We start from the raw sequence: 19371 nt of genomic DNA, 5'->3' as shown, positions 1-19371 counted from the left end.
TGTACCTGTTCATGTAAATGTCAGTAGAAACCCAACATTAACACTAGATTACACAATAAATGCATTCATTAAGAAGGCAGAACATTGCTATGCAAATCAAATTGCTCTTTTAAACTGTCATTAGGAAGCATCCTGCACAAAATGCAATTTGAAGAACGATGTGACATTACCATTCATTTATTCAAATACGAGTGATATGTTTAGATGTGCATTTGCAAAGAATTACTTAATAATCCCGTTCAGCCACTAGACCTACTGATACATAAATGTTTAGTATACCTTTCAAGTTTGGAAAACCATAAAAATCTCTTAATAAAGCATCTCTCATCAGATACTTCCAACACTACCAAGCCTGGATGCTCGGGTCCCCTCAGCTCCCTCGGGGGGGGGTGTCACTCAGCGTGGGTCACCCCCCCCGAACAGCTCTGCCTGGAGGAGCCGCTGCCCACGCTGAGGCGGGGGAAGCAGCTGGCCCCGCTTGCCCCTTCCCTCCTGGGCGCCAGGTTGCACTGCCCGGCACCTGAGGGGAAGGAGGTGGGGGCACGGGACGCGGTGCCGCGGCGCGGCTGGTAGGGGTGCCGGCAGCCGGTGCAGCTTTGTGTCTCCCGGGGCCAAGCAGGGCAGGAGCAGGGGAGGAAAGTTGGGCTCGGCTCACAACCACTGTTGTCTAAAATATCAAATTTAGAAGGGCTACCGTTGACGGTATTTCGTTCAGGTGAGCTACGACATTCGGGTCGTTACCAGCTCACAGGCATGCCTGTTTCTTTATTCTTGAAATGGATCTACAGTTACCATTGGGAAAGGTCTATAAAGTGCAGAGGATGGGTTTTGTTGTGCAAAATAGACACAGATGTATTCACCAGCTCATTAGTCTTCTTCCGTACTCTATTCAGGCTTGCATCAAATGCTCTTAGTTTCAGCTGTTGGAGCAACGTAAGGAGTGCAGTAGGAGGGAGTATTTGCTTTGGCTCCGTTGCCCTCCCTCTGGTATTTGTGGTGCTACTTAATCCCCTCCTTTCTGCACGTTCGAGGGGAGGACGGTTCCCACACACCTACTAGTCTTGTTCTAAAATAGCTCACAGTTGTGACAGCAGCTTTTCAGGTTCTTAGCTCAGAGGATTAGAAACGCTGCCAAAAATAGGAGTTATGTCTCTCCTGATTAATGTTGTTTCTTTGGCATGTGAATTTACCTTAACCAGTTTTTAAAATATTTTGAACACGCCTGTAACTACAGCAGATTACTAACTGAGGTATGTTAAAACTGGGCCAAGAAAGCAGCAACAACCTTGAGCCAGGCCTGAGATCAAAGCTGTTGGCTTTACAGCTTCCTTATAATCTCATAAGAGTCTTCAGGAGAGAGCATAACAATGGGAAGAATAACAACTACTGTATCTCATGTGGATTAAGGGCTGCCTGTTACAGAAGTAATGGCTTGAGGTAGTGTCACATTATAGGCAGAATGTACCCAAAAGCTGCATTACGATTGGCAGGAGAATAAAAGATGTCCATGGTTTTGTGAATACAGCAACCTCCTCCAGGCCTCTCTGGTGGAAAATACAATATATAAAATAATTGACTCTCAGCCTCTCACAACTACTGACACCACTGCTTTGCTCCTTGTAGAAGTCATATTTATCCTTAAAAACACTTGTTAGAGAACTTATTATGCAGAGGGATGAGAAATGGATTAGTCTTCCCTAACTAAGCACGAGAGCTGTACGTGCTTCCCTCTGCTGATGCTCAGCTGTAGTTTGCATACCTGTCCTAGTCCTGGCCTTGCTTTCACCAGATACTGCTGTTCACAGCAGCCTGTGCAGCACGTGAGACACTTTGATGTGGATGCAAACTCACTGTCTGCTCTGGTGTTCAGATTTGGCTCTGAGAGCCTTTGATGATGTAAAAACCAGTTCTCTCTCCTGCCTACTCCTCCCTTCGTCCCAGACAGGTTTTCAGAGCAAATACAGGGGGTGTTATGTGGGGAAAAACTATACTACAGATCATCATTGGGTGCAGAGTTCAGGGTGGCTTTTTTCAGTTTCATCCTGAGAAGAATATTTAGATAGAGAAGTGTTTTTTCCAGGCAAGGATTCAGCTGTGTATGCTGGGTGTTGTCCAGTGGGTGGGTGAGTGAAAAGACCCTTCCTCATTTTTGGCCTTTTCAAGAGAGAGGATGGGCACATATTTCACCACGCTGGCTGCACCCACCATTTTTTTTTTCCCCCTCTAACTGGTTTATTCTAGGGCTTGCCTAGCTATAAAGCAAGATTTGGGTATATTACCATCTTCTAAACTGTGGAGATGATTGAAGTCAGTGGGGCTCAGGACGCACCCCTTGAAGACCCATAATAACTCCCATTGAAATCAATGCTTGAATGTTTCGAAGATCTGAGTGTAAGTGCCTGTCTCACGTAGGTATGTTTTAATATGTAACTTAGTACTAATAAATGCAAATCAGTTAAGAATTCACAAGAGCTTCCCTGCACTCTTCATGTTCCCAGCAGCGACAGCAGCCCTGCCTTCCTGACTGGCCTTGGTCCCACTGATTAGTTGATTTGTCTTACACAGTGCTTTTGTGGAGAAAATCAGTATCCAGCTGTTTTTCTGGTAACAACACATATATCTTTCCAGTTTAATTTCTAAAACATGCTACCCACCAAGGGCAAAATTAGAATGTGTTTGGGCTGAAGGCAGGCCAAACACTCTCCCGATCTCTCTTCTCCCTTTCTCATAGAAGGGAAAAAATTTCACAGATATTTTTTTTTTTTTCTTTTCCTAAAATAATTAAGAAAGCTCAATTATATGGAAAGATTATGCGTTCCCTAGAGAAAGCCTGGGCGCTAATGAAAACCACCAACATCTTAATGCAGCTTCTCCTCAGAGCCTTTACAATCTGAAAAATCAGCTGTTGTAAGAGTGAGCAAAATCTTGGCAGGTAGATGAAACCACGTCCTGTGGGTTTGCAAGAGATGCCTGTTTTTAACAGATGGTTCTGTTTTCCTCAGTTTCGAGATCACTTCTTCAGAGCAGCATTAGGGCAGCAGCCCTGCTGCGTAAGCGTTACACAAGTGGCTGTGGTGTCGTCGTGGGAAGCTCGTGATTCGGGGTGCAGGTTGGAGCTTGATGCCTGGGTCGCTTCCCTTCACAAGGCCCTCGTGCATCCCTTTTCTAACTACTACTCGATTTTGTACCTTTTATTTCTTGCTTAAATCTCAGGTCCAGGCAAACCGCCACCCAAGGTCAGGCAGAACTGGCTACATCTAGTTTCTTGTATTAGAAAAGAGAAACCCAGTGCACGTTTGCTTTGGAGCTCATTGTTTCAGTATGAAAAGCCTGTCATTAGAGTCATGCTCTCACACGGTTTGCTGAACAGTTCCTGAAACTCAGTCTTCTTCTTAGTGCATCTGGTTTAATGTTCATGTTTGGGTTTGCGTTTCATGACAAAAGCCTCGGATTTGCTGAAAATGTTATTTACGGCTGGTTTGTTGGTTTGTCTTTGGGTTGTTTGTTTTTTTTTTTTTTTTAATTTTTACCTTGCAAGGAGAACAGGTAATGGGGCCAATCAATAAACTTTCAAAGGAGGGGGCAGCTTCTGCTGGCACTCTTTGGGCTGGTCCCTTTGGCAGAGCCACAGGGAAGCAGCACCCTGAGGCACCCTGTGTCCCGGCCACCCGTCCTTGGGACATCCCTCATTCCAGGTGCCATGCTCACGCCATGGCCAGTCGTTTGCAGTGCAAGCAGAAGGAGAACCACCCGCCCCGAGGAATGGGTTTTTTCGTTAGAGATGGGCAGTGTGACCCCTGCTTTATCCCCTCGGCGGGAGCTCGCCCTGCGCCGGAGGGCACCGGTTGCTGCGCCGCTCAGCCAGGGGCCGGGGGCTGGTTTGGTGAGAGGGGGGTGACTCCTGGGAGTGACTGCTGCTGTCTTCTTACAGCTTGGACTCCTTCCTCCATGGGCTCCACGCGCTGTTCAAAGGAGACTTCCGGATAGCGGCGAAGGACGAGTGGGTCTTTGCGGATATGGATCTATTGCATACGGTTGTTGCCCCGGCAATCCGAATGTCTCTGAAGCTACACCAGGTAGGGTCTTATTCTAATTTCTATTTTTAATTTTTACTACTGCATCATTTCTCTTAGGGAAACACAGGAAACCTTAGAAACTGTCCAAAAGAGGCAGGGGGGCGGAAAAAATAAGGGGAAACGGAGTATCTGTTGCCTTATTCTAAGAAACTTCCTTAACCAAAATGTCAAAGCTTAGGATTTATTTATTTTGCATTCACTTGATATTCTTTTCTGTACCCCGTAGCTGCCCATTTGAAACCATTCCTATTGCAGAGCTTGACCCTGCATTTTTCAACAAAACAAAACTGATGGTCACGTCGTGTTTTACTTGCGTGGATACTATAAAGGTGGTTTCTAGATTGAAAAGAAATACATTGATTAGACTAACTTCATTGCTAATTTACCAGTCCTCTCACGAATGGCAGTTCACATGTAACGCTCACATACGTTAAGAGACGCAGCTGAGAGGAGAGTGGTTTGAAGCGTTAGTGTCACGACTGTTTGTTTGATTATGTCAGGCTGTTTCTGACCCTGTTCTGTTTTCAGTTGTAAAAATCTGGCATGTCTCCATTGAAGTTGCTCCAATTTTTTCAGGTCAAGCCCTGTATAGCTTGGAGTTGATTTTGTTCTTGCTCTGCCGTGTTATGATTTAGTATCATATGCTTTTATCATGCATGATATTTATAATAGCTCTGAGTGTAACTGAAGTGGAACTGCTGTGCATTAATATCTGAGAATTTGACACAATAATTTTATTCATGTTATCACTGGCCGTGTTGCTGTGTGTAGTAACACAATATTGTGGTATCTGCTGATGTATTCCCAGCCTGTGCTTTTGTTGGTGTTTTTTCGTGAATAAAAATAAGGATTTCCATAAGAACTGTGGAACTCCCCAGGTGATGCCAATCTCCCTCCAGCTTACCCAAAAGCTCTGCCTCCTGTGGTTTCCTGCCTTATAAAAAAGAAAGTGAATAAGCTGCCATTCTCTGAGTGCCTTTGTCCAGTGGAGACGTGAGATCAGAACAAGTTACAATAAAACAAAAGTCGTACCTTTCTATATTACTGTTAAATTAGTTGTTGTACCTCCCCAGAGACACGCTGCATCCAATGGCAAGTCACTTGGGGGGTCAGCAAGTGTTTGAAAGAGAGGATTTGGGTTATTGTTAATGGTGTTTGTGTCTTCACAAATATACCTGACTTTTCCAATACTTTGTCCTGTACTGCCAGGACCAGTTCACCTGCCCAGATGAGTATGAGGACCCAGCCGTTCTGTATGAAGCAATCCAATCTTTTGAAGAAAAGGTTGTGATTTGCCACGAAGGGGACCCAGCCTGGCGCAGTGCTGTGCTCTCCAACAGAGAGGAGCTGCTAACCCTGAGGCACGTGGTAGATGAAGGAGCAGATGAATATAAAGTTATCATGCTCCACAAAAGCTACCTGAGCTTCAAGGTTATCAAGGTACATACACCATCTTTCTAATACTGCAGTAATTTTGGGCCGTGGTAACTAATATTGAGTATTCTGGCCACAGAGGAGAGGTTGGCTGTAGTTATCGGAGTAGGGATGGGAGGCTAAAAGAGCTCTCTTCAGCTGACTTCCATTTTGTGCCCGTATCTTTGTGTATCTGAAGTAACATTCCAGGCTTTACTGGGGTGTAGCTGCACAGGTTCATAAAACCTGTTGCTGCCGAGACAGGAGGTGTTTGGGCACACAGCTACCGCCGTGCTACCCAGATCGCGTAGTTCCGCATCTTGAGTAGCAAACGCTTTCACCTGATCCACATGTTTCTAACCTACCCGTAGGTCAACAAGGAGTGCGTCAGAGGGCTTTGGGCTGGGCAGCAGCAGGAACTGATTTTCTTACGCAATCGTAACCCAGAGAGAGGAAGCATCCAGAACAATAAACAGGTCTTGCGGAACTTAATTAATTCTTCATGCGATCAGCCACTGGGATATCCAATGTACGTTTCCCCTTTAACCACCTCGTACCTTGGGACACACAGCCAACTGAGGAACATCTGGGGGGGACCTGTCAGTTTGGACAACATTAAAAAGTGGTTCCGGTCCAAATGGTTAAGGTAGGTGTCAAATTTGGCTATCCAGACCATGCAGCCTCAGTTCCACTGTATTTTCTGTTAAAAGAGAGTTATTCCATACTGTTATCTATGAGTGAAGAAGTAACTGCCAATAACTCAGAGTATAACAAAATAGCCTTACAGATATAGTAGAAAGCAAATTCATTAACTCATTCATGTCTTTTAAGTAAATATTTCTACATGTTCAGCAAGATTCATTATCAAATCACTTAATACTACAGACGTTTCCTTTTTTCCAGGGAATTTTACTCTGTATGCCTTGCAAACAAGGGTATCTTTTCTGTAACTCAGTGACATGTTAGAACATGAGTAAATGTGGTGGTGGGTAACGGTGGGTTACGCTCCAAAGCTTTGGCAGTATAGATGATCATCCCCAAGTCCTTGTTCTTGACCAAAACACATCTGAAAACGTACTTACTATCCACCACAACTGCCTGACACCCCCTAGGTATGCACGGCCGGTATCTGACACATTCCATCTCTCAATCCTACGTGCACTTTCCATACAGCCGTAACTCGCTCTTGTCTCATTCCCTCCACCTGCCCTGTCACCACTGTGGCTGAGGAGAGGCAGGGGACCATGCAGAGACTATGGGAGCCAGCTTGCATGCTAAAACCTATGCTAAAATTCCCAGATTAAATCTAGTGGCTTAATATGCTAGTTTCCCACCATGCAGCTCATTCCCACTGATCTCCCTCGGGCCCATTCCTCTGCTTTGCTACTTGGTTACCTCATGCAAAAGTTGATCTTTAGAGACCGCTGCAACATTAGATAAAGGGTCCTCAGGTCTTGCAGAGCTCCAAAGCCACTTAACACAGACAAGGGAGGATTTGGTTTGTGTCATATACGATTTTGTTCCAAGTAAGCTTACCACATCATCACCTTTGTTATCTCATAAAACGTCAGAAGGCCTGCAGCAGTGTGAGAGAGCACAATTACACATTTCGAGGGCACCTAATATCGGTGGCACAAATTTTCATACATAACCAATGGCCGAGCACGCGTGTGTCCCTGCACACAGGATGCGGAAGGACTGCCACGCCGCTCACCACGAGAGAGGCAACGCTGACGAGGTGGATAGCGGAGGAGGAGGAGGGTCTTCGTCTAGCAGCCGTTCCACAGGCAATTCCAGCCAGAGCAGTAGCTCCCAGCCCACCAGAGATGGAACCCCTCAGTTGCAAGCTTCGTCTCAAGGGGTCCAGCGTGCAGGTATGCACAATTTACTTCACAATTTACTTGGCTTTTTTGGTAGTCTTCCGAGGGGCCGTGTAAGCAGATGCTTCTGGGGCACGCTCACATCCCGTGGAAAACTAATTTTAGAAAGAGAAAGCTTTGTCTTTCCCAGTGACCAAGCAAATGTAGGAGACAGCTTCCTGATGTTGTTCCAGGTATGTACTGGGAGAGTAGAAGATAAATGTGATTCATCAGGGGTTCCACTGTCAAACTCCTTTCTTTGTAACCTTTGAACTAGGAGGTGCCACTAACAATGCCAGAATGAGAAATGCAGATGGGAGGGAGCCTACCCGTGCGACGCAGGGAGCCCGTACCACAGTGAACCTGTCCTTGTTGTTGTCTGGGAACAGCATCAGTGAAAGTATGCAAAAATCTTTATTATCTTGGAAGGACCACCACGATTTCTTTGAGGAATTGGTTTGGCTGTTCATCAGCGCATGTGGAGAACAAACAAATCGGAAATAATTTCTGAAGTCTATGCAGCAGTTATCAGGAGAAAATGAAACGTTGTCAGTCATTCTGTCAACTAACACCTGAGCCCTCCTCAAATTATGGATTTGAAAGTACTTCACCTGCATTCACGAGGTAGAACCACTGGCCTTCACATTGGAAATACACGTGAAGTTTGACAGTGGGTCACTGTGAGACCCATCACTGTGGGATCAGGACTTGTAATGTAAAGCCACTTAACACAACCTTTCAGTAAGGTGTGGTATCACTGTATAAATTAAAGCAGAGAACTAGAGGGGTGTCACACTTGTTTGTTTCCTGTTAGATCATTTTGACCTGTCGTTAAAGATAATGGACAGGACTGGAGAAAATCTTGCCCCGAATATAAATCATGCTGTAAGAATAAAATAACTGCTGCTTTTAATTGAGTCCAGCATTAGAGGAATCCCCATGTGCACACTCATAACTTGACACTGCAGTAATCAGAATGGCAAGCTTAATTGTAAAATAATGATACTGAGCATGCCATACAAGAAGGAAAGTTAATTGAGGGTTGGTTAAAAGAATGTATTGGTTGCCCAGAAAACCACGATCGAGAGGAGGTCACACTCAGTTAAGAAAAGCAACCTGACTTTGAGGTAAATGAAGAAATGCACAACAAATGCAAGGAAATGGAAAATAGCAAATGCAAATCAGTATTCAGTCCTGAGAGACCATTAATAAGAGAATTAAACAAGGAGAAGTTTCCTGCTAGCACCATTAGGGACAAAAAGATGAAAGTGGGTTTGTGGCTGTTTATTTTTAAAGGGTATTAGAAACAAAAGAAATCCTAACAGTGATCACGATCCGTCACTGTATAGAAAGGCAGAGTGGCCAGTAACGTAGGAATGGGAAAAGAAATGTCTGGTCTGTATTGGGACAACTGCAGATGATTTATTTCTGTGGTCTGATCATGAAGTAGTTCCTTCCATCCTAACAGCTACAAAGAACATGAAAGAGTGGCTATCAAAGCTGTGTGCTTAATTGAGCAAATCCGTATGTCTCTCATTGAAGAAGGTTTTTAAGAGAGCTGGTTAAAAAGCAAGTTCTGTTTGATCTTCAGTAAGTATCGGGACACTGAGGCAATACCAGAGGACCGGGAAAGAATTTCTACTCTTCCTGTCGCTAAAAAAGCAGAATGAATAGGCTGGCCTGGGAAATGCATGTCTGTCAATCCGACTTTGGTTCAGGACACTGTTGGCCTACCACGCACAGTCCTAGTGCCCCAATTTAAGAAGGACATTTTTAATTTGGAAGGAGTTCAAAGAAGAGCCAAAAAATGATCAAAGATCTGGGAAATGTGTCCTGCTGCAGTGAAAGATTAGGAGCTTTCAAACAATTTATATAGTAACAGATGCTTTGATCGTAGTCTGTAAGTACTTACCTGGGCAGCAAAAGGTGACCAAAGACAGCTGATTCAAGCAGACTTGGATATAACAAAGCTAAACAAATTCAGATTTTATATCAAGTGCACATTTTTAATGGTGAGGGTAAATAAACGGTGAAACAAATGACTAAGGGTTAAGATGGGTTCTCCATGATTGGGGATATTGGATGCATTTCTTAAAAACAATCGTAGTAATCAGTAATACCATACAGGGATTAATTCCAGGAATTTCTGTGGCCCATGCTATATAGCACAGCAGACTAGATGATCACAGAAATCCCTTCTAGACTCATAATCTATGGATTAAGTGCATTTAATGTTTTCATATTTCATATTTCATTTGCAGCATGGTGCCACTGAGTCTGCAAAATGCAATGAAAGCCCTGTATAAAAGTGCGACCAAAATCGGGAGCACTGGAAGCGTGAGGGGTTCTCCCCCAAAGTGTCCTTGTTTCATGATGCAGTTTATAGAACAGCCATTGTTTCTAAGTGTTTTCAGGGACAGAGTTATTTATGTGTAGACGCGGGTGGTCTCCTGTCCAATGCTCTAACCACTGCATTTGGGATGAATACAGAATAATTTTGGACAGGGGTCAGCTTGGCAATTTAAATCACAAACAGATGTTTGGCCACGTTAGCCCCTGCACAAGCTAACACACCACAGCCCCTCTGCTCTTAATTCCAGTCCGCTCTTTTTATTTAAAAAGGGTAACACATTAAAATAACCATCAGATGGAGAAACCAAAGCACTTAAAATCCCGGAGTTCGAAGAACCTGGATCCCTGCAGAGGCCAGACGGGCACACGGCAGCCAGGCCTGACCCCCGGCACGGTGCCTGCCCTCCTCTTCATCACACACCGGCACGCAGGAGCCGTGCGGGTCTGTCCCTCAAGCAGAGATCTTGGGGCTCTCACTGCAGAGAATGCTGCTCTGTGTGCCATCTTAGGAAAATGATTTTTTTATTGTTTGGAGTATAGAAGTAGAACTAAAGATCCATTGTAAGTGGGGTGTGAGAGTGTCCAGCATTTGCCAAACCAACGAGGTTTTAGTCCAGCTAAAGAGCTCCAGTTAGGTTCTGGCCCAGCTCTGCCATCTGACTGTGCCAAGTTACCTAAATTCTCTTTGCTTCAGCATCTGAAAAACGGGGCTAATGATACCAGCCTCTGGAAGGCTGGTCTGTGGATGTAAAATTCGGCTATATAATATAAATGGTCTGGATATGAAATTCTGCATTACTGGAACCCTCGTGAATTCAGCAGTCATGTTTCTAGAAAACAGTGGGAGATTTATATTCCTTCATGCCTGCAAAATTTCAGTACCTGGAGGAATTTCAGTGCTTCCCTCCCCTGCATAGTTGGGGTATTGGGAGAAACCAGAGCAAAAAAAATTACCAACAACCTGGAAACGCCTGTCAGAAAAACTTGTTTCTGCATTGATGGCTTTCAACAGATTTTCTGGCATCAACTCTCTACCCCATAGCTATAGCTAGGAAACCAAAATGCCAGCTCGCGTTAGTGTTTGGAGTTTCCCGGAAAGCAAAAAAGCCAAGCAGGCACTCGTGTGACGGGGCGTTTGCTGCGTAAGCCCGGGCTAGAGCCTGTCTGCAGGAACTGAGAACTCCTTCGGGGCCCGGGGCCCGTGCCAGCCCACTGCATGCCATTTGCAGAGGACCTGGGTACAAGCAGGTCTCTGGTGGGTTCCCTGGCCAGTAAGTTGATGTATTTTTCACTCTATGCCTATTTAAGTATGCAAGCACAAGAAACACAAGAATTGCTTGTTTGAATGATATAAGGTGTTGACATAAATGTTCAAAATGGGGGTGTGTATGTCCAGGAAGATAGAAATTGTCTCAGCCTGTCAGAACAGCTTATCTCATCTACTCTCTGTATCCATCAGTGGCTGCATTGAGACGCTTCACAGAACGGGGCAAGAACCTTCTGTGGGCCTCGTTCAGACCTCCAACAGACTTCCCTAACTAGAGGTGTTCACATTGTTGCAGTCTGTGATATACTGTAAATATCACTCATGGAACTCGGATGTAATTTAGTATTAATCTTAAAAACAGTCCTGTGACTTGAATGCTCTGGTCTTCCACTTGGTTGAATCCTCAAATTCTCTTTCCCCATATGCAGGAATAATTCTTTTTCATGTGCCATTCTTTTAACTCACAGTTTTTTGGGTTTATTTTTGCGTTTAATTATACCAAGCCATTTATGGTGGATATTCAACATCTCCTACTTTAGTGTGGTTGTCAAAGGGGCGTGGAGTTACAGCAACACTGCACTCAATCATTCACGGGCCAGGTTAAAACATACGTGGCAGAATAGGTGTGAGCCTGTGATTAGAGTAGTTACCTTGGGGTGCCTTCTCATTTTCCTCTCTTTTGACTCAATGCAGAACCACTGGAGCTATTCTGACTAAAAGTCAGAACCCCTGTAGCGGAAAACACAGAAAGGTTCACAGGTTTAGCAATTTATTATTTGTTATTCTTGGGACTCTTATGCTGATAAAACCAGTAGTAATATGCCAATAGTAATATGCACTGTCAGTAGCATGGAGTTCATCAGGATGCCACTTACTTAAATATATTAATCTTCCTTTTAAAGGCAGGAGAAAACCCAGGAGCCAGTCCGTCCAGGCACACAGCGCTTTAAACCAAAGGCCCCCTGCTTCAAGCCACTCTGGAGCAATTGCAGAAAGCCGCCAGCCTTTCATCCAGACATCTACATCTGCCCACGAAATTGCCCAGAGGCTCTCTAGTAGTCAGCTGTCATTCCACAACTCGGCAACATCGGTGTTTTCCCAGTCCCCCGCTGCTCCTGTGGCTGGCCAGCTGACTGTGCAGGACCGAGCCGCGGCAATGCTCAGGTCCAGCCTGGCCTCTTCCACCAGCTCAACTCTCAGCCTGCTGTTCGGCAAGAGAAGTTTTTCAAGTGCTTTGGTGATTTCGGGGCTTTCGGCCGCAGATGGAGGTAACACCAGTGACACCCAGTCATCCAGCAGTATGAATATTGCCATGGGTCCATCTGCTAGAGCAGCAAGCCAAGCAGCTCGGGTAAGGCTGAAGCCAAAACAGCAGTACTAAGCTGAGCTCCTGTACTGCTTTCCTGTCAGGTTCTTGACCTGTCCTCACCACTGTTTGGTTTCTTCCTTCTCACTGGTCAGGAAAGAGTCTTTTCCAAAACAGCGTCAGGTTTTGGGCATTTGTTTTGGATTTTCCTGCATCACAAGGAGACTGTTTAATATTGGTGTGTGTATGAGAGTGATGTATTTGTAAGTAACTGACAGGCTGGCTGTTAAACATGCACCTGAAATTGGCAACTGGGCCAAAGTCCCTCTTGCTTTCACTCAGACCGGGGACCTGGGTCTCCATTTTCTGCAGCCCAGGTGATGAAGACCATCATAAGCAAACTAAATAGCTCCTTCCTTGCTTGCTTACACAGGACTTAATTATTTGTACAAAGATGAACAGTTCCCACTGAACAGTGCACTTGTTCTGCCTCTCTCTCTGACCAGAAATTCAATCCAGGTCCTGAAAACCTTGTTGCTGAAAGGGTTGGTCAAAGCAAATGTTTCCCAGAGGAAACCTGCATGCCCTATGATTCAGCGGTTTCTAACAGCAAAACAGTGCACACAAAGAACTTCCAGTTCTAGTCCCATCTTCCCTCGAAAATTCAATGCACATAGCCATGTTACTGCTTTATATTTATTTAACTTTGGTTGCCATCAGTTGCTTTCCTGAATTTTGAAACTTTCACCTCAGCAGTAGAGAGCAGTAATGTGAGAAGATGGAAGAGAGAGAAAGGGCGACTGCAACTGGAGGCTGAGTGACAACATAATTAAGACAGACTTTCACATTTGGCCTATCAAAATGGAAACCAAATTGGCAAGATGGCAAGACTTTGGATATGGAAAGTCCAAAATGCTTTTCTGCTACGATCATTCTGAACGGTGTAGAACTTCCCTAATTTTCAAAGAATTCTCCAAACCCTCAAGGGAAAAAAGCTCCTCAGCCTGTGTGTATTTTGCTCTCCACCCAAAAATACCATGTATGGTATGGTTCCCTCGAGTTTTGCCATGAACTTTGACAGAAGTTGACTGAATGTTACTCATCTGGGTCCAATCCTGCTTCATTACTTTAATGAGCATTAATAATATTTCTACATGTACAGCTGAACATACCAGATGACAAGGTGTAAATCCAACTCTCAAGAGTTTATAGCCTAATTTGCAAGAACTCAGCCAGCCTGCAGTACTGAGTACTAATGGTAGGATTCACCTTGTCTAACTTTAAGCCACCTAAAACTTGGGCATGAAATCTCTGTAGCTTGTTGGTGTGGTGCCTCTATTCAGTGGAGAGGACAATCCACTTCATCCTGACAGCTGTCAGGAAGAAATCTTCCCCTGGAACACTCCTGTCTCTGCCAACCATTGACAGCCTAGATGATACACTAAGACTACGTGGTTAAATTTAGATGAGGTGAATCCTGGACAAAGGAACAGCTCAGAATCCAGGTGCCTATTTGATTGGAAGTGGTAAGGAGGAAGTGTTTTATTTAAATGTTAGCACAGCACAGTTCTGGAAAGCTTTTATACTGATGGACTCTGTACAATGGGGTGACGCTACACATAACATTTTCAGGCTGAAAACTGCCTTCCAGTTTTGATGAACAGGTTTCTTTGTAAGTTGGATTTAAAAATTGGCATATAAAGCAAGCCCCAGAGCAACCCAGTTTAACTTTTTAGAAGTCAGCCCTGCTTGGAGCTGAGGTTTGGACTGGATGACCTCCAGAAGTCCTTTTCAAGCCAAATTATTTTACAGCTCTCTATACATGTACATCTGTGGTACTAAACCTCTAGCTCCTGGTCTGCTTTTCTTTCCAAATTTATGCGTTACACAAAGTGTGACAAGTATCTCTTCAGAAGTCCCTCGTGAATAATGCATGTTAAGAATCCCATGCAGTTTCACAGAATGACACTCCTAAATCAATTTTTAACTTTTTTCACCTGTCACTTCAAAAAATAGCTGAAGTGTTACTTAGAAATTTCCTAAACTAGTTGACTCTTTCCTCCTCTCTTCCCAGCAGCTCACCGAGACCTGCGAAGCAGCCGATGCTACGGAACCCAGAGGGCAGCCAGAGGCAGGCCCGGCCCACGCCCTGTTCGTGGGCCGGAACCTGGAGTGCAGAAGGGCCAGCCAAGAAGATATGGCCCTGGAGGACACCGCGTCTCAGCAAAGCCTGTCTGAGGAGCAGTAAGGAGGATGCCTGGTGCAAGGGCCGCGTGCTTCTTAGAATTAAATAAAGACTCGAGTTAGGTCAGGGAGCTGCATGTGGGTTTAGGCTCTTTCAAGTGTAACAAGCAACCTCGAAATGTTTATTTTTCTAATTTCTACACAAGAATACTGTGGGGCAGGTGTTCTTCAGCTAAAGGCCTTGGCATGGGTAGGGTTGGAAAACGTCCTAAAAAACACACAGTGCCACTTCATCTCAGGTTCTTGTAAATCCTAGAACAATGAATACAACCTGTTTAACGTTCCTTCCCCTGGAACACTTGGAATCACAAATGAATACAGTGGGAAATATTAATACAACTCACTGAAAAGCACACAAGACAACTGAACAGCTGATTGCATGCAAACTAATTGGCATTTGATATATAATGTACAGCAAAAGGCAACTCTGAACAGAAGCAGTGAATACAGAAAAGGACAGTACAACATGTACTGTAACATTACTGCTAAATCTGATTATTTTTTTTTTTCCAACAGCAAATCTCTCTTATTTTTCTTTAACACGTTATGCAGGTGGTAATTCTGAATAGCAACATAGCATCACAGACTGATATACTGCATGCAGCCATAATGAATTATTGTATGAACAAGCCATGCTACACAGGTAAACAAAAGTCAAGTGTGAGAAAAGAAAGTATCCAGTGCATGGAAAGCCTTCAAAGCATACAGTGCACTTTATTTGCAAAGAAAGCAGCTTTGCATAAACAGCTGCTCTTAGGTATTATCTCGTGCTCCTGTTTGGTTTACAGCGGTGTTTCTCAAATTCCAGGCAACAGCCCCCTTGGGAGTTGCAGAAGGGCCCAGGGGAATCCTCCTCAAGGACATGAAAGTGCAAAGCAGGCTGTAATTATTGTCTGGAAGTGTTTGTATTAGGAAGGCAACAGCTAAATGCCTTTAATTGCTGGACACAGCTCAGTGTCCACAAACACTTGTAGCCAGTAATTACAGAGCCTTCTGATTTCCCTCCCCCCAGAGAAACTGAGCTGCTGCCAATTTAATAGTTGCATGGAGACAGATGAGGCAAACAGGGTAGGCCACGCTTTCATGAAGTTTGAGAAACACCGATTTACAGGAATGCATGACTACTTTGGAAGCCAAAAGGCTACAAGAAACCCTTCCTCTATTATACCGTCTAAACATACACGCGCCTGTTTTCATTCTTTTTTTTTAATTAAAAAAATCGCAGCTATCAGCGTCTTGCTGTTCCTCTTTACTGTAACTACCATAGATTGCTTCTAATTCTCAACACGATGAGGTGCAGCCAGGCTGTCTTGTCCCAATTAACAAGAAAGATTTAACAAGAGATGCTGTAGCTACGTCTCATTACTGTTAGGCAATACACTGTTGCATTCCGAGCTTCCTACTGTGCCACACTCCAGATTATAAGTAGCAGAACTAAATAACACCTAGTGAAAATAAAATGATCCAAGTATCTTTTGTGTGGCAGCAGTTTCTGGGTTCTGTTTTTTTGTTTTGAATTGTCTTCACTTGCTTTCTGCCTTATGAAATTGAGAATTCTATTGTTTTTCTTTCGCTTCGGATCCTGGTGAATTGCTTGCTTCTAAAGCTCAGCCCAACCTTGGCAAAATTCTGCTCATGTTCCCAAGGGCAAAAGCAGAGTATTCAGGTACAGCCCCCTGAGCCACACGGGCAGCAGTGCAGTTTAGGCCCTGCTAATGCCTCCTCCAGCATCCAGGTGTGATGTGGAAGAAGAAATTGAATTCAGCTGCTCCCTTCTGACCATTTCTGGCAGATCACACCTCCCCTCCCACCACCCTGCTCATGAAGTGCTTCATTACAAATGAAGGCTGGAGGTTATACAGGTAGGCGGAGGGCACTTACTAACAGCCACCAGCCCCACTTCTGCCCTGGGGGCTTCCACATGGCAGTCTACTAAAATAAACCATCGCTGCTCTGTCTTCCTAAACCCTGCCTTGTGCGGAGGCAGGGCAAACAGGCAGCCATGGAAAGCACTAAAAACCTTCCCGTATTTCGCTAGCCTCACTTAGGCCTCCAATTTTCAAATCTTTAACTTAAGTTTGAATTAATTTCCATCAAAAATCAGTAACTCCAGTAGTCCCAATCAGCCTAAATTATTCTCGGTATCCCGCTCAAGCGCACTGGACGAGACTGGGAAACAGCTGCACAAACCCTCCCAGCGGCAAGCCGCGGCCCAGCACCACATCTTCTGTAGGAGACCCCCATCTCCGTGCCCTCTGGGACTGCACCCTCAGAGAATGCAGCTGCCTCACAGTCCCTGCCTTACGCCAAGAACTCCCTGGGGACGGCAGTGTGCCATGAAGCTCAGCCTCCTGCTGCACGGGACGGCTGCCAGAAGGCACGTCCTGACTCCTTCCTTGAGGCGCAGGGCACAGCAGGAGTCAAGGTAGGATTCAAAAATGAGTTCCTTTTGGTAGCCAGGTCTTCCACAGTTTTTGTTTTGCCCTAGAGTTGTTACTGTAGCACAGTGGGTTGAAAAGATCCCAGAGTGACCATTAACAACAGTAACAAAGACAGCACACGCTCTCGCATTACATTTCTCTATAATTTCGGAGATAGTCTGCTGTTATCAATAAGACTGCTGCTGTGTGCAGTGTTTGTAAATATGGGCCAATCCTACAGAAACTTAAGACATGATGGTTAGAAATCAAACCTGGCGCTAGGTATGAGGTCATGCTGATTAAACACATCTTCGACCTCTCCCCAAGTTGGTGTGAGGTAGAGAAAGACCCGTTTACTCTGTACACGATGGAAGATGCATTTAAGGCTCTGATGCACACAAAGCTGACAGATACCTAACCTTTACCCAAGGCATAATTTCAACAGTAAGCTGCTCAGAACAGCTCTGCACAGTACCAAAAGTCACCTGAGTCCGTAGGAATATTCTTCTCAGCACCAGTGCCCACAGACACACAACAGCTTTAAGCCACACTTTTATTCCCGACAGCTGGGTACTCAACCTCACGCACAAGGTGCTTCAGAGTTGCAAGACGGAGGTACCTGTGACACGTCCAGCACCCCCCTTGTTGGGCAGTTTGGGGCTCTGAATTAAAAGCAAAGGCAACTTTCACTGCTGTTAAATCAGCTGTGGCACCGATGGCGGGTTTCACAAAGCATGACACTTGTTAAAGCTTGGCCCTGCAGTTGCTCAGGCTGAACAGTTTGCCTGCATTGCACGTCTGATCTCTTACCACAGCTGTGATGCAGGAAGGATGGCCACCACCAACACAGGACTACCTTTTATATGCAGTTTCACTTTGTGTCAGTTTTGAAGATGCAGGTGCTACGCTTTGATTTTTCCAGAGCTGCAGAGGCTGCTTATTGAGCAGGGGTTGAAGGCAGAAACCTGCTCAATGCTCGTTCAGCCAGCCCAGAGCCTTCTTGTTTCCACAACCTGAAGCAGTGACACTCCCATCTCGTTAGCGAGCTGAATGCATCCTTTGAGGAAATGATGCACTGAATTCACAAGAGCATTAGGTACGTGCAGTTCTTTCATAGAAGTATCAGAGGAGATGAAGAGATGGAGGGCCTTTCTGCCTCCCCCCAGCTTAACCCCAGATAACATCACCACAGCTGAAAAGACACACTGAGAGTGTTTTCATGCACATGGGCTCGGCGGGGCCCTCACAACCAGAGAGGAACACGTACAGTACAGCAGGCTACAGGAAGGACGATAATGAGTAGATGGTAAAACAAACACAAAGACAGGGCTTCAGCCCTTGCATCAAATGTGGGGTACTTACCCCGCTCCCATGTTGTTTTCCTAAACTTTCCTCTGGCTACCAGGCTCTTGTTTCCCTCACACGGTAAAAGCCAGGTGCTACACTCCTAAGGCTGAAGCACGGCCCGAAGATCTGGCGAGATGATTTTTAGCAGCACTTTACCAAAGGCAACCACAGCCTGCTGAACTGCTCCCCCCACCAGGTACGCTGGCAAGCCTCCAGCCTGGCCTCCAGCCTGGCCTCCAGCCTGGCCTCCAGCCCGGCCGCTTCCCGCCGCAGCGAGCGAGTGGGAAACAGAGATGGGTGCAGTGTACCAAGTTCATTTCCGTTCATCCAAAAATACAAATGCTCGAGATCCTGCCGTTCCCTCCGTTTTGAAGTGTCATACAAACTTCTGTGTGAGGAACTGGAGTTCTTGTTGAAAAATCTCACCTCATTCCCATAGATGGAAAATCTTGGCATTCACTGCATTTAAGACAAATGTTAGCAAGAAGGACTTACTGTTGTGAGTCTTTTTCCCACGACAAGATGGCCAGATACTCTCAGTATCTATGAATGACATTCTGAAGCTATTAAGTTCCTAGGAGTCTCTGCGATGTCATTCACAGCTTTTTTTAAAAGCTATTTGTTAGAATAAAGCAAGAAATGTCATCTGCATTTGGCTCCAACCCACCAACTGACTGCTCTTCTCTTGCTGGGGAATTTAAGTTAAAGATTAGCTGAATTTTGTGCAGCTCATTTTAGAACATTAGAATTACCAGTGAAATTCTCCTGCATGTAATAATCATCTTCTCATCAATGCGTATTTTTTTAACTACCCAATTATTGCCATATTTAGATTACTCCCTGGATTGGGAGCTGGTATTTAATTACAATGTTTCACTAGTGCTTGTACATCCTGAAATCTGCAACACAGACATATTATTTTAATTAACTTTGCAGTAGGTCCAGTGTTAAAGATTCACCTCTCTCATTCAGCCTTCTCAGAGTTTTACAAGTCAAAAACTGTCTAATGCATGATAAATAATGCAGGCCCTGTTTATTCCATGCTGTGTGCAATTTTATGTTGGAATTACAAGCCTCCTTGCCAAAA

General features: G+C 44.9%; 1 protein-coding gene across 4 annotated transcripts in view; it reads left to right on the top strand.

The window, feature by feature from the left end:
• Positions 1-16005, top strand: part of PCNX2 (pecanex 2) — a 160505-nt gene extending 144500 nt beyond the window's left edge. For 2 of the 4 annotated variants that reach the window (XM_042795740.1, XM_042795738.1), the window contains exons 29-34: positions 3932-4076; positions 5286-5516; positions 5861-6135; positions 7176-7363; positions 11870-12318; positions 14348-16005. In XM_042795740.1, the coding sequence (XP_042651674.1) occupies positions 3932-4076; positions 5286-5516; positions 5861-6135; positions 7176-7363; positions 11870-12318; positions 14348-14521 (1462 nt within the window). In that variant the 3' untranslated portion in view covers positions 14522-16005. The remainder of the gene's footprint in view (positions 1-3931; positions 4077-5285; positions 5517-5860; positions 6136-7175; positions 7364-11869; positions 12319-14347) is intronic. The other 2 variants (XM_042795739.1, XM_042795741.1) reach the window with 2 other exon arrangements.
• Positions 16006-19371: the final 3366 nt, after the last annotated feature.

This window comes from Tyto alba, unplaced genomic scaffold (genome assembly GCF_018691265.1).
Source record: "Tyto alba isolate M040663 unplaced genomic scaffold, T.alba_DEE_v4.0 Super-Scaffold_22, whole genome shotgun sequence".
Classification (NCBI taxonomy): Eukaryota; Metazoa; Chordata; class Aves; order Strigiformes; family Tytonidae; genus Tyto; species Tyto alba.
This window is presented reverse-complemented; position numbering and strand designations above follow the sequence as displayed.